Raw genomic sequence first — 16,276 nt, 5'->3', positions numbered from 1 at the left:
TCTCTCTCTCTCTCTCTCTCTCTCTCTCTCTCTCTCTCTCTCCTCTCTCTCTCTCTCTCTCTCTCTCTCTCTATATATATATATATATATTATATATATATATATATATATATATATATATATTATATATATATATATATATATTCTCGTGGTTACACGAACTACGATTGCTCTGACTTTCTCACTGCACAATGAGAATACGTAGGCACGGGGATGTGAATCCTTGGCGAGCATACTTCTACTTATTCCTCCTTCATCTTAGGGCATCATTCATACCTTTCATGATTCATTATCTACATTCTATCATAAATCATTCACCCAATGACATACTATTTCTTTGACACCGAAACACAATTTTCTTTGGATATCCATATACACCCTTTTAGAACGCCTAGTGAAAAGTCCGCATTTCTACCTAGAACTGTTTGGTTCGTACCTAGACATTTAATTCCCTCTATGGTACAAATCCCATTTCTCCTATGGATTCGAATATATTTTCACATTTGGTTTCAAACTACACTGGTTCAATCATTCGTTACCAAATCCATCAATTTTATGACTTTGGTCGACTCAGAACAAATACGAAAAGTTTAAGTGTAACCTCGTTCTATTAATGTATAGTATTAATTTTAAACATTGATGATAAATTAGATATAACACAACAGAAAAATAACATTTTTGTGCTAGTCAATTATAAGATAAACTTTGAATTTTGTCTTACTCCTAAGGTAATATTGGAAGAAACATAGTAAAATCATAGCTTAAGAGTTGAGAGGACATTCCTAATGCTCCCTTGTCTTTCGGGCACGTTCTATTTCTAGCCTATAGATCGAGATTTTTTCTCCAAAATATACAAACTTTCTCTTTCTCACCCCAAAATATTCATGTAAACGAATTTCCTCTGAAAAAGAAAAAACTAACACCATCACCATTGTAGATTTCGTCATATCACTCATAAAGCACAACATCTTCAAAGGGTTATCCATAGTTTCATTCATTTCTCATCAAAGAATCCATATTGAGAGCTACATTATATCTACATTTTTTCATTCTTCATATAAAGAATGAAAAATGTTTTAAGATGAAATTTTTGCTTACAACAATGGTATTAAAATCTGAATCTTTATATTGATGATATAAGGGATTTGAAATTTTGAATTTCTTTTATGATTTAGAGAAAAAAAATTAATGGCTTTTCGCGCCTTTAGATCACAATCAGTATCAACACAAGGATCATATAGTTTAGCAGATAAAACAACAGATGATCATGTTCCGAGCAAAGTTGCGCAAAGCACGGTAACATGTTTGTATCAAGCCAATGTAGCTGGATTTTGGAGAAATGTATCAATTCTATGGTGCAAAAATCTTATGAACCATTCGTTACACATCACGATCGATAGCGTGGGAGGTGAATCGAAATTCAGCTGCAAGATCGATGTGAAATCGTGGCCCTTTTGGAGCAAAAAAGGGTACAAGATATTCGAAGTCGAAGGGAACCAAGTGGAAGTTTATTGGGATCTTCGGAACGCGAAATTCACGGGTAGTCCTGAACCGAGTAGCGATTACTACGTAGCGTTAATATCAGACGAGGAAGTTGTTTTGTTGTTGGGAGATTACAAGAAAAAGGCATACAAAAGAACAAAATCTAGACCTGCGCTGGTCGACGCGATGTTACTTGTGAAGAAAGAAAACGTTTTCGCGAAGAAAAGTTTCACTACAAAGGCAAAGTTCGACGAGAAGAGAAAAGAGAACGAGATTGTTGTCGATAGTGTAACTAATGGCGGACCTAATGTTGATCCCGAAATGCGGATTACCATCGACGGGGTTGTTTTGATTCATGTCAAGAATTTGCAATGGAAATTTAGAGGAAACCAAACGGTTATGGTTAATAAACAACCTGTGCAAGTTTTTTGGGATGTTCATGATTGGTTGTTTAGTGGTTCCGGTTCGGGACCGGGACTTTTCATTTTTAAGCCGGGGCCGGTTGAAGCTGAAAGTGAAAAAGAAGGTAGTGTTGTTGAAGCTTGTGAAAATAATGATGATGCTAGTGTTGGTTGTTATTCATCTCTTAATGTTGCTAGTTTTGAGTTTTGCCTTGTTCTTTATGCTTATAAGATTGAGTAATACAAAGTTAAGAGACAAAAAAAATGTATGATAGTAAGATTCACTAATTAGTAGCATGATTTTTTTTTAGTTAGTTGCATTTTTGATTTTCGAGCATGTTGGAATGGATAATATTTGCTACTATTGTGACGCCGATTGCGCGCTTCTGATCATTTAATTAGAAGACGCCGCTACATTGCTGTTTTCCAAATGTTTACCATTCCCTAAACATAAGTAAAAAAAAAAATCGAGTTTCTTTCATTTATTAAATATCTGATATCAATCAATAAGGTATAATCAAAAGGTCGGAAAAAACTACAATCATAAGCCAAACTGGCATACACATCTAAACCATGGTTTGAAATTGCAGTCTGCAACTATAAGTGTGGCCGTAATGTAAAAGTTTTAGAGGTCTCTGCAATATAGCTGTTCACAACATAATCACGACTGCAATTTAAAATCATGATTTGAGCAATTTGAACAATTCAAACAATAAACAAATTTCATGAACGAATGTGATTAGGCGCGGAGGTAAATTTGTAGCTGTCATCATCTTCGATACCAAATACCATATGCTTATTCTTTTCTCTTTGAGGAAAATTTTCAGATTGATGAGAAGGTAAGGCGGGAATAGGAGTCATTTCGTCTTTAAAACTTTTACGGATTCCCCACAGAACTTCGGCGCAATTCTTCATAGGTGGCCTTGAATGTATGGAAGGTGCAAGGCATTGAAAAGCTAGCTTGAAAACCTTCTTCATTGCCTTGATGGAGGCTGGATTTCTTCTCAATCTTGGATCCATTGCAAACACTGCTTCCCCTTTCCTTAGCATCTTCATTGCCTGCACGTACGCGTACACGCAAATTATGTCCGACTAAAATTGACTTTGAATGAATTGATTCTGGTGAATTGGATCGATGGTGAAATTGTTAAAATCACGATAAGTTACGTTATACTCTGGAGCTTCAACAAAATCACGATGTCTCACCGTGATTTTGTCAAAAACCTATAGCCAGCTCAAACAAGCACTCTGACTAGAACTGAGACGAATGTAGAGTGATTTATATTCGTATACATTGATGTAAAAAGATGGTTTAACATGTATACCCATCTGATTGTGACTCTCTCGTCGATTTGTTTCTTCGGCTCAATAGGATGTCTTCCTGTCATCATTTCAACGAGCAATACGCCGAAGGAATAAACATCACTCTTTTCGGTAAGTTGATAAGTTCTCAAGTACTCAGGATCCATATAACCAGCAGTTCCTTTAACTTGAGTTGAAATATGAGTTGCGCCAGGGTCTTCGGATAACCTTGCGAAACCAAAGTCTGCAACTTTAGCCCTTAGATTCTCACTAATTAAGATGTTTGATGCTTTGATGTCTCGGTGTATAATCGGATTATCTGTCGAGTTAAATAACGCAAAATTCAGTTCTTATTAATATCTTACTATACATCGAGTTTTATCTCGATTTGATTTTAAATACGATATGAATCCCCGATGTGACATTATGACGTACCTGTGTACATATGAAGGTAAGTTATTGCATGAGCTACATCAATTGCTATGTCTAGACGCTCGCCGATTTCTAGTCCATCGCCTCGAGTGCCTGCATAAATAATCGACTACTTTTACGAATTCAGAATATGTAGTGTTTTTTCGGTTTTGCAATTCTTAGCGTTAGAGATTAGAGAGTTCAATGCAAAATTTACCATCTAAATGTTCTCTGAGATTTCCATTAGCAACATACTCAACAACAATAAGCTTCTCATCTCCATGCTCCAAATATCCATATAACCTCACAAGATTCAAGTGTTCAATTTTTGATAAAGTGTATATTTCATTCTTGAACTCATATAAGTGACTCTGCAGAGCTTCCTGCAAAACAAAAACTTCACTACATTGGAAAAATGTTCAAAAAGAATCACATAAAAGTGGCAGTCCAATAACATATGCTAGTAAAAGTTCACTAAGGTTTGTTTGGATTGACTTATTTGAGCTTATCTATATAAGCACTTGTAAAACAATTAAGAGGAACTTATGAAATCACCCGTTAAGACTACCACATTAAACAATAAAATTGGTCTGATCATATGCTTATAAGTGGAGGCAATCTTCAACTTACACGCTAGTTTTATAAGGTTGAGTTAAACTCAAACTACATTTCTAAGATGGTATCTTTGTTTTAGATCTGTTGGACCACGTTATTTGGTTTCTGCTATAGGACCACCCGACAAGCCCAGTATTACTGGATGTGGGGATGCTAAGAGTCCTACTTCAGACAATCGAACAATCGAATAATATGTGGTATGACCATCATCTTACAAGCCAAGACAAATGTGCGACTAGGGGTGGAGGAGGACTACGAAGGTGAAATTTCTAACATCACCTTATAACATGTCATGACTTATAACTTATTTTCATCTTATTTCTATAAGCTCTACAATATAGCTTATGAAAACATAGGCATTTTATATGATAAGCATCTATACTACAAGCACTTAATTAATTTGTTTATCCAAACAGATTCTTAGTATCTAATCAAAGGCATATATATTCATCATCTATAATCACAAATGCAACAAGTTAAGAAGATTAGAAATCATGAAAAGATGAACATTATGCTATGCTATACCTTCTTGGCGCGCTTCACCGCAACAATAGTTCCATCATTAAGCTTCCCTCTATAGACAGTTCCAAATCCACCTTCACCAATCTGATTATCTGGCGAGAATTTCGCAGTTGACTTAAAAATTTCATCAAAAGTAAAATTCCCAACTCCAAGTTGTCCACTTGTAGTACTAGATGATGCATAGGAAGAAGAAAATTTCCATTTTGATGAATTCTTGTTGCCACTTTCAGATGATAAATCAGTTGAAGCTGCAAATTAAGACACATCTTATTCATCTTCTTGTCAAAATCAATTTTTTCACCGCAGAATCAAACACGAGATCAAAATGACCATAAACTAACGCAACAAAAGCATTTCAAGTAATCTTAAAAAAACAACTTTGATTTTTTCTTTTTGATCATACTTACATGATACCATCAATCTTGCTTTTGATGTATTCTTTCTGTCATCACTTCCAACAACATTTGAAGCTGTTTTTTTGCTTTTGCTACTAAAAATCAAAGCAAGTTTTTTGACAATAGATATGAAACTTTTCAGTCCTGAGTTTCTCTTTGTGGAATATTCAGTTTCTGTAATATCTTGAAAATTTGGATTCTTTTTTCTTTGACTAGATTGATATTGCAAATTGCTGCTTGGTGATTTCTTCATTTGTAGATGATAAAGATTTTGAAGATTCAATGATCATTTCTTGTAGCAAATATCTAAGAGAATTGCTATTATTCCACTTCCACGTGTTATTTAAATTTTCTTTCATTATAATTTATTTTGTCTAGGACTATTTCTTCATGGAGATTTTATTCCTGTCCAACGAAAATGAGTTGTTTGTGTTTTTTTTTAATTTTTTTTTATAAGTCAAAGTCTTACAAAAAGTTACCAATTTTGGCATCAAAAGAGAAGTAGTAAAAATAAACCAGGTCAATTTTTTTTTATTTTTTTTTGTTGTGGTGTGATGCTAGGTCAATATGTGAGCGTAGTTGGAGGTCATAAATAAATTGGCCGGCGGCATATATCCAACTGTGTTTAGTGTTTGATAGTTTGTTTATTTTTTTTTTTGAGAAAAGTTGGTGGGGGGGAGAGGTTGAGAAAAAAATGTGTTATAGAGAGAGAGTGTAGGGCACACCAAAAAGTTATATCTTTCCATGAATGAGATGAAAGGGGTTGTTTTGTCCCCATTTCTTCTAAAATAAAAAAGTTAGATGTATTGGGTTATGAAAACACATTTCCATGTATTTCAAGTTTGTATTGAGTTTGGTGGGAATCAGGTTTCTTTCATTGGACTGCGTACTAAGCCTTTCAATATGCTATGTAGTTGACTTGTCATCTTTCCCGAAAAAGATAGCAAAGTATGGAATTTTATAGCCTCTAGTAAAACTTATCAATCTCCTCACTCAATCAAGATAGGAGTTCTTATACATAGGCATATCCATGGTCATGTATCACAAAGTACATCGGAATTGTATAGTCTAAAAAAAGGTTGAATCCATAAGGTGATATGATAGGATCCCTTTTGGTGAGAGCCCACAACAGCAGGCCCACTAGTGAGATGGAGACCAAAGAAGAAAGCCCAAAGATTGCAAAAAGGTTGATCAAAAAGCCACTGTGGATGGAGGACTTTGTTTGTTAGATGAGAGTCCTCAATGAAGGGCATTTGTGTTACAATTATGTTATTTGCCCTTCTACCCTTCTGAATTTTTCGCAAGTTGGTTATGATGTAATAGTTTTATAATTTTTTGTACTGAAATCGAAAAGGTATGGTGAATGAATAGAAACTTCTTCTTCCCTTAATTTTTCTTTTCTCTCTCTAAGGAGTACACAATCACTCAAAGAGTGTTTCCTTTTATATGGTTTGCATAGTAGGTTACGTCACTGGTGCTTTCATCGTGAACCCTTCTAAGCTAATGAACACCCTTCAATCCAAAATGGATGCCCAATCAGTTGAGTTACGTGATCTGCTTAAATCGTCACTCGCCTCACATTCTGACACCATTCATTCCACTTTTCATAGTCATTTACTGGAGGTTGATACCAAGGTTGCTAACCTTTGTTCCACGTATCAACCTCCACCGCAAGGTACTCCAGGAACAGCACTGCGTTCGCTTAAACTCAATGTTCCCCGCTTCGATGGTTCTAATGCCATCAATTGGTTGTTTCAGATTCAAGCTTTTTTTTTTTATTTTCACAAAACACCGGAAAATGCGCGTCTTCAAATTGTGTGATTCCTGAAGTTAAACATGTAACACAAATTGTATATTAGTAAGAGCATGAGCTAAGATTATGGAAGACCGAACAAGACAATTGAGATGAATGACTTTAGATAGGAAGTGCAATGTTATCTCCAGATGTGCGTGAATTATTGTGGGTGACTCGATGAGTGGTATGGGCACTCAAAATTATGTTCTAGATTGTTTAAGCTCCTTGGAAGTGGTGTCTCGTTGATGAATCGAAGTTTCTTTATGGTGTTATTTTGTTATTGGTCGAGATCTTGTGTCAGCAGAAACCTTGAAAGAATCAGAACCCTATAAGAGGATTTGATATGGAGTATAGTAACAAGAATCAAATATTTTCAAACTAATTTGGATAAGTTCATTCGAGCACATGATAAATCTGAATGTCGTACACCTTTATGGTTGTAGTCGTGTGGCTCCTGCATATCTATCTTATGGAGGGTTTTGGTCATATTCTAAATGTTTGTGTGTCAGCAAGAAATTTATTCTACTAATGGATGTCAGTGAGGTCCTAGTATTGTTTTGGGTGGTGGGCACTCTAGAGGGTAGACATGATCTTCTATGTAGACTGTTAGCTAACCATTAGTGCCTTAGAATCCCTGGTGTTCCGTTGTTGGAATCAGAGTAGTGCAATGAAAGGTGATGGATGAAAGAGCTCAATCAAGATTATAGGGATCAGAGAGATAGTTACTCATAAGAATGGGAGTAATACAATCTCGTGTTAAGGGTGTTATCTTATTGGAGTAGTAGGGGAGAAGTGGAACAATAGGAGTAAACGCTTGCACCATATAGTATCTGAAATTCTGGTATCAGATATGAGATGTCGAAGGTAATCTCACGATACTAATATCTGAGTAATGCAAACAGAATAAAGATAGAGAATAGTAATGCAAAAGACACAAGCAATTGTTAACCCAGTTCGGTCCAACTCACCTACACTTGGGGGCTACCAAGCCAGGAAGGAAATTCACTAAAATAGAATCAGTTCAAAGACTCTTCGTACACTTCAACAAGTTACAGTCTTTCTCACCTAATCTCTACCCGTGCAATTTCTACCTAAGTAATCTTAGATATGAGAACCCACTCACTTCCCTACAATCACACGTGTGATTTTAAACAACAATCCCTTGTGAAAAGAAAACACTTTTCAATAACACACTCTTGATTTTACTTCACAGTTTCAATCAAGAAGACACACTCTTGATCTTGCTTAACAACTTTGATCAAGAAGACACACACTTGATCTTGCTTAACAGCTTTGATCAAGTAGACACACACTCTTGCTTAACAGCTTTAGAGTGACAAATTACAACCACAAATCAGACCAATTCAATCATCAATGGATGACTTGAATGGCTTACAAGTCTCACGACTAAACAAGACACAAACCCTAGCTCTCTCTCAGTATTTCGCTCAGTATTGGTTGTGTGTTAAATCAGGTTTTCCAAGTCCCTTTTTATAGAAGCTTTCAGTTGGGCTTGGACATCTTGAAAACCCTAAATCTATTTTCCAATTAAATCTTCTTATGACAGCTGGTTAGATCTCCTTGGAAAATAAGTAAATCAGGTTATAATCAATGATTTAATGCGCCTGCAAATCAGATCTTCAATCATACATAGATTGCCATTAATTGTGCAATCACAAAACACCAAACATTCATACTGAATGTTCTGTGTACAGGATGCCATGACATCAGGTCTGACATCCTGGAACAATCCTGCATAATTCCATAATTCCATTTATAATTTCCAGCAGGTACAACCATATCAGATGCCATGACCTGGTGTATGACATTCTGAAATAATCCTGCATAATTATGTTTCTTAAACTCCAGCAGGTACATAGGATATCTTATGTTAAGATATCACACACAACATCTTATGAACACTTTTTGTTTTACCAAAATTGTTGCCAACACTTAGAACCAACAAACTCCCCCTTTGGCAAATTTTGGCTAAATTATATATCTATCCATTTTGTTCCCAAGGAAAACACATCAGCAGTTAAACAGCATAACAACAGTTTAAGCAGCAGCAGAAGCGAACACAATTACTAGTTATAGCTACTAGTAATACACACAAGCACAAGGGTACTTCTTCTCCCCCTAAATTTGTGCTACATAAACAGAATTACTAGATGCAACTAGTAAGACACACAAATGCACATGGGTACTCCTTCTCCCCCTAAATTTATGCAACACATACATCTCCTTTGATAATAACAGCACCTGTAACAATCAGAATGTCATTCTGACATCTGCTTCAACATCACATGTGCACCAGATCAGACATCCCCTTTGACATCTGTAAACAGAACAGGATTCTGTTTTACACCAAACACATCTCCTCCAATAATAGTTGTTCATCTGTTCAGCTACATACATCTCCTCAAAGCTCCAACTCCACATAAACACTTCTCCCCCTTTTTAGTCAAAATTGACCAAAGGTGACCTTTTAGACAAAATAAATGTCAATTAGCTTAGCAGAGAATGTCAGATCAGATGTTATAACATTGAAATTGTTAGGAGATACAAACCATCATCATACACAGCTGTGATAGCTGAGATAATGAAAAATCCACGGAACTCATTAAGAGCCCAAAACATTACATAAAGGCATCTGTAAGGACTGCCACAAAATACACACCAAAAAAACACATTCTTCAGCATCAAAACAGCAGGGGGAACTTTACTACTCAGTCTGAGGAAGTAACATCTTCTTTTCACAACCACCTTGCAAAACTCTTTGCTATTTTTGTAAGAACTATCCCCTGGGATATTGACCACAAACTCCTTTGATTGCTATAGATTCTCATGAACACAAATCCCCAATTTCCCTCTTAAACATTCAAATTGATTGGCATCCAAAGCTTTTGTGAATATGTCAGCTAATTACCTCTCAGTAGTAACATGCTCCAGTGCTATGATCTTTTCTTCCACAAGTTCTCTAATGAAGTGATGACGAATATCAATGTGCTTTGTCCTGCTGTGTTGAATAGGATTTTTGGAGATATTTATGGCACTCAGGTTATCACAATATAATGTCATGACTTCTTGTGTGACATTGTATTCAGACAACATTTGTTTCATCCAGACCAGTTGAGAACAACTACTCCCAGCTGCTATGTATTCTGCTTCAGCAGTGGATAGAGATACACAATTCTGTTTCTTGCTAAACCATGATATCATATTGTTCCCTAAGAAGAAACATCCTCTTGATGTGCTCTTCCTATCATCAGCACTCCCAACCCAGTCAACATCACAGTACCCAGTCAGCATAGATCCAGATCCATGAGTATATAACATCCCATAGTCACTGGTCTCATTGACATACTTCAGTATTCTCTTCACTTGGTTTATGTGACTGACTTTTGGTTCCTCTTGATATCTAGCGCAAACACCAACAGCAAATGCAATATCAGGTCTGCTTGCTGTGAGATATAGCAGACTGCCTATCATGCTTCTGTATAGACTTTGATCCACACTGACACCATTTTCATCTTTGGAGATTTTCACATGTGTAGGAGCATGTGTCCTTTTATGGCTTGCATTCTCCATGCAAAACTTCTTCACAATGTTCTTGGCATACTTGCTTTGAGATAGAAAGATAGAGTCTTCCATCTGTTTGACTTGTAGCCTAAGAAAGTAGGTCAGTTCTCCAACAAGGCTCCTCTCAAACTCAGATTGCATTTGTCTAACAAAATGTTCAACCATTTGATCTGACATCCCACCAAATATAATGTCATCTACATATATTTGTGCCACCATGAGCTTCCCTCCTTCATTCTTCACAAATAAAGTTTTGTCAATACCTCCTCTCCTGTATCCATTGTTAGTGAGGAACACTATGAGTCTCTCATACCAAGCCCTGGGAGCTTGCTTCAACCCATAAAGAGCTTTCTTCAATCTGTACACATGTTGTGGAAGATTTGGATCTGTGAATCCTTTAGGTTATTCAACATACACTTCTTCATTTAAGTAGTCACTCAAGAAGGCACTTTTTACATCCATTTGGAACAGTTTGAATTTCAGAATACACGCCACTCCAAGCAATAATCTAATGGACTCAAGGCGAGCTATAGGAGAAAAAGTTTCATCAAAGTCCACCCCTTCAACTTGAGTATATCCTTGAGCTACTAATCTTGCTTTGTTCTTAGTAACAACCCCTTCTTCATCAGATTTATTCTTATATACCCACTTTGTACCTATAACATTTACTCATTCAGGTCTAGGAACTAGTTCCCATACTTCATTCCTCTTGAATTGACCTAACTCCTCCTGCATGGCATTGATCCAGAACTCATCAGTCAAGGCTTCCTTGACATTCCTAGGTTTAATCTTTGACATAAAGCAGCCATGTGAGATCACTTCCCTTGACCTAGTAGTAACTCCTTTAGTTGGATCTCCTATGATAAGATCTTTGGGATGATCCTTCTGAATTCTGATAGAGGGTCCCTTGTTGATTTTATCATCTTCAGGTTCAGTTTGAGGAGGTTCACTTTCCTTATTTTTGTCTGAGAAGTCAGCTGGGGAATCATTCAGAGATGTCTTGACATCGTCTGTGACATCAGTCTGTTGGTCATCAACCACAACATTAATGGATTCCACCAATACGTTAGTTCTGGAATTAAAGACCCTATAAGCTCTGTTGTTTGTATAATAGCCCAGAAATATTCCCTCATCACTTTTGGGATCCATCTTCCTTCTTTGCTCACGATCAGCCAAGATATAGCATTTACTACCAAATACATGGAAGTATTTGACTGTAGGTTTTCTTCCTTTCCATACTTCATATAGGGTTGTGGGAGTCCCTTTCTTCAATGTTACTCTATTGTGAATATAGCAGGTTGTGTTCATGGCTTCAGTCCAAAAATGGTAGGGTAACTTCTTAGCATGAATCATAGCTCTGGCTGATTCTTGAAGAGTTCTATTTTTTCTTTCCACCACACCATTTTGCTGGGGAGTAATGGGAGATGAGAACTCATGATGAATCCCTTCTGAAGAACAGAATTCAACAAATTTGTTGTTCTCAAATTCCTTCCCATGATCACTTCTAATTTTGATGACAAGGCTTTCCTTTTCTCTTTGTAGTTTTAGACAAAGCTCCTTGAAGACTTCAAACACATCAGATTTTTCTCTTATGAAATTAATCCAGGTGTATCTGGAGAAATCATCCACCACCACATATGCATACCTCTTCCCACCAAGGCTTTCTACTTGCATGGGTCCCATCAAGTCCATATGAAGGAGTTCCAAAACTTTGGTAGTGGTGTCATGCCTGAGCTTCTGGTGTGACATCCTTGTCTGTTTTCCAATCTGACATTCTCCACAGATTTTTCCTTCATCAATCTTTAAGTTGGGAATTCCTATAACAACTTCAATAAATATGATCCTTTTCATACCTTTAAGATGCAGGTGGCCCAATCTTTGATGCCATATCTTCACTTCTTCCTCTTTGGCTAAGGTACACATTGAAGAGTAGCTAGTTTCTTGAGAACTCCACATGTAGCAGTTGTCTTTGGACCTAACTCCTTTCATGATCACTTCATTTTCCTTGTTAGTAATCAGACATTCAGTTCTAGTGAAGTTTACATTCAGACCTTGATCACACAGTTGACTGATGCTTATTAGATTAGCAGTTAATCCCTTAATAAGTAGAACATTGTCAAGGTCAGGAACTCCAGGGCAATCCAGCTTACCCATTCCCTTGATTTCACCCTTTGCTCCATCACCAAAGGTAACATAACTCATGCCATGAGGATGAAGGTCAGTTAGCAGGTTTTTGTTTCCAGTCATGTGTCTGGAACAACCACTGTCAAAATACCAATCTTCTTTGGCTGAAACTCTAAAGGAAGTGTGAGCTATTAGACTTGTAACATTTGTCTTAGGAACCCATTACTTTTTGTTGACAGGCCTGTGAGGTTTGGGTCTTGATTGATATTGAGTATGATCAGGGCTAGGATAACCATATAACTTATATCAGAAGGGCTTCAGGTGGCCAAATTTTCCACAGTAATGGCATCTCCATCTTTGATGCTTCCCTTTCTGTTGTCTTCCCTTCTGAGGTTGTGACATATGTTGTGACATCTCAAGTTTGTTTTTAATATGGCTGCACTTAGGTTTGGATTTTGGTTTGCAACCAGTGTACCTGCACTCAGCCTTAGGTTCATTGAATCCAATGCCAGATTTGTCCCCTGTTATTTGACCAGTCTGGAGAATCTTGTCTAAGATGTCAGATCCATTGTTAAGCATTCTTACATACTTGGCCATCTCATCTAGTTTGGAATTTAAGAGTACTGCTTCAGTCTTCAACTTGGAGATGGTTTCCACATATTCTTCTTTTTCATTTTCCAGCTCAGCTATCACTTTCTTCTGGCTTTCAACTTGTCTGCACACTCCTGCACTTTTGTGGCACAACTCTTTGTAGGTAATGGCCAGCTCTTCAAAGGTTACTTCATCATCACTTGACTCTTCATCAGAACCCCATCTTCCTGTCAATGCATTCACATGATTTGCAGCTTCTTCTGTTTCACTTCCATCAGACCAAGAGGTAGCAAGACTCCTCTTTTGTTTCTTGAGGTAGGTCCCACATTCAGTTTTAATATGACCATACCCATTACACTCATAGCACTGGACTTCTTTGGGCTTTTCTTCAGACCTTGTTCTTCTACCAAAACTGTTGGATTTACTGATGTCAGATGCGATGTTCTTGACATTAGATCTTACATCAATCTTTTTCATAAGTCTGTTGAACTGTCTTCCTAGCATTGCTACCTCTTTTTCCAGATCTTCATCAATATCTTGACCACCTTCCTCATCTTCCTCTTCAGTGTTTGACATGAAGACTATGCTCTTGGCTTTCTTTTCAGATCCATCACATATTCCCATCTCAAATGTTTGGAGAGATCCAATTAGCTCATCAACTCTCATATTTGAAATGTCTTGAGATTCTTCTATGGCTGTTACTTTCATAGCAAATCTCTTAGGTAGTGATTTGAGTATTTTCCTTACTAACTTTTCATCTGACATCTTCTCTCTCAAAGCTCCAGAGGCATTGGCAATTTCAAGGATACTCATGTGAAATTCATGAATATTTTCATCTTCTTTCATCCTTAAGTTTTCAAACTTGGTGGTGAGCAGCTGTAGTCTAGACATTTTCACTCTAGAGGTGCCTTCATGAGTGGTTTTGAGAATGTCCCAAGCATCTTTAGCCACTTCACAGTTGTTTACTAATCTGAAGTGGCATTCAATGCTTTAGAATTTCCAAGGGCTATGTCATCCTCCTCCTTGGACCATTGTTCTTCAGGCTTCTTATCAACAGTGGCTTCTCCTTCCTTAGTAATTACTGGATGTTCCCAGCCTGTTAACACAATCTTCCAAGCCTTATTATCAAGAGTTTTTAGGAAGGCTACCATTCTAGGTTTCCAGTAGTCATAGTTAGATCCATCCAAAATTGGTGGCCTGTGAATAGATCCTCCATCTCTCTCCATTGTACCAGAAAGTGTTGTCCCTAGATCTCACCCAGAACCAGAGCAGGATGCCTGCTCTGATACCAATTGAAATTCTGGTATCGGATATGAGATGTCGAAGGTAATGTCACGACACTAATATCTGAGTAATGCAAACAGAATAAAGATAGAGAATAGTAATGCAAGAGACACAAGCAATTGTTAACCCAGTTCGGTCCAACTCACTTGCATCTGGGGGCTACCAAGCCAGGAAGGAAATTCACTAAAATAGAATCAGTTCAAAGACTCTCCATACACTTCAACAAGTTACAGTCTTTCTCACCTAATCTCTACCCGTGTAATTTCTACCTAAGCACTCTTAGATATGAGAACCCACTCACTTCCCTACAATCACACCTGTGATTTTAAACAACAATCCCTTGTGAAAAGAAAACACTTTTCAATAACACACTCTTGATTTTACTTCACAGTTTCAATCAAGAAGACACACTCTTGATCTTGCTTAACAACTTTGATCAAGAAGGCACACACTTGATCTTGCTTAACAGCTTTGATCAAGTAGACACACACTCTTGCTTAACAACTTTAGAGTGACAAATTACAACCACAAATCAAACCAATTCAATCATCAATGGATGACTTGAATGGCTTACAAGTCTCACGACTAAACAAGACACAAACCCTAGCTCTCTCTCAGTATTTCGCTCAGTATTGGTTGTGTGTTAAATCAGGTTTTCCAAGTCCCTTTTTATAGAAGCTTTCAGCTGGGCTTGGACATCTCAAAAACCCTAAATCTATTTTCCAATTAAATCTTCTTATGACAGCTGGTTAGATCTCCTTGGAAAATAAGTAAATCAGGTTGTAATCAATGATTGAATGCGCCTGCAAATCAGATCTTCAATCATACATAGATTGCCATTAATTGTGCAATCACAAAACACCAGACATTCATATTGAATGTTCTGTGTACAGGATGTCATGACATCGGGTCTGACATCCTGGAACAATCCTGTATAATTCCATAATTCCATTTATAATTTCCAGCAGGTACAACCATATCAGATGCCATAACCTGGTGTATGACATTCTGAAATAATCCTGCATAATTATGTTTCTTAAACTCCAACAGGTACATAGGATATCTTATGTTAAGACATCACACACAACATCTTGTGAACACTCTTTGTTTTACCAAAATTGTTGCCAATACTTAGAACCAACAGTATCAGATCAAGTGAAGTTGATGGGATTACCGATAGATGGATTACAAATTTTGTCGCATTTGTTTTAAGGAATAATAAAAGAGAAGTAGTCAATATTTTGTGTATTCAAGGAATCAATAAGTTTTTTATGAAGATTTAATGAGTATTGATTATCTAAATGAAGATAAGATGTCGTGGGTATGTTTTGTGTGACTCAGTACAAAAAAGGGTGCTCATGGTTTTCGGAAGGAAGTGACCAAATGATTTATAGTGGTATATCAGATGAATTAAGTGGGAGCAAAGTTAGACGTTAATCCAATACTAAAATAAGAATATGGTTAATAACATGAAGTGTTGAGAGTTCATACAAGAAAGAAGTTTTCCAAGGAAAATAAGTTGGAAGAATGAATATGTCAGAGGTTTGAAATCGAAGAGAAGTCAAGTGTTGGTCTAAGACGTAGATGCATAAAGTGTTTATTTGTTGAGTGGAGGAAGTTCGGGGGTGAATTTCAATTTAAGGGGGGGGGGAGAATGTAATATCTCATATCCCCTTAAATGCTCAATTAATTGTCAGTTGCGATCAATTGAGTTCATATGTACTCTATATTTTGTCAGTTGGAACAATTAGAGCTCATATGTGCTCTAAATG

At 36.8% G+C, this 16,276-nt stretch overlaps 2 protein-coding genes across 2 annotated transcripts; one reads left to right on the top strand and one right to left on the bottom strand.

Annotated features, from left to right (window-relative positions):
* Nucleotides 1-1,188: 1,188 nt before the first annotated feature.
* On the top strand, nt 1,189-2,124 carry LOC127122337 (uncharacterized). The gene has a single exon (XM_051052688.1). It carries the CDS (start codon nt 1,189-1,191, stop codon nt 2,122-2,124), a length of 936 nt encoding a protein of 311 aa, XP_050908645.1.
* Nucleotides 2,125-2,338: 214 nt separating this feature from the next.
* Nucleotides 2,339-5,481, bottom strand: LOC127118586 (calmodulin-binding receptor-like cytoplasmic kinase 1). The gene is made up of 6 exons (XM_051048801.1): nt 5,141-5,481; nt 4,737-4,981; nt 3,814-3,979; nt 3,621-3,710; nt 3,209-3,504; nt 2,339-2,942 (listed from the first exon to the last, which is right to left on the bottom strand). The coding sequence occupies exons 1-6, from the start codon at nt 5,379-5,381 to the stop codon at nt 2,607-2,609; spliced, it is 1,374 nt and encodes a 457-aa protein (XP_050904758.1). The 5' UTR covers nt 5,382-5,481; the 3' UTR covers nt 2,339-2,606.
* Between the last annotated feature and the right edge of the window lie 10,795 nt (nt 5,482-16,276).

The sequence above is a fragment of the Lathyrus oleraceus genome, chromosome 2 (assembly GCF_024323335.1).
Source record: "Lathyrus oleraceus cultivar Zhongwan6 chromosome 2, CAAS_Psat_ZW6_1.0, whole genome shotgun sequence".
In the NCBI taxonomy this organism is placed as follows: domain Eukaryota; kingdom Viridiplantae; phylum Streptophyta; class Magnoliopsida; order Fabales; family Fabaceae; genus Lathyrus; species Lathyrus oleraceus.
This window is presented reverse-complemented; position numbering and strand designations above follow the sequence as displayed.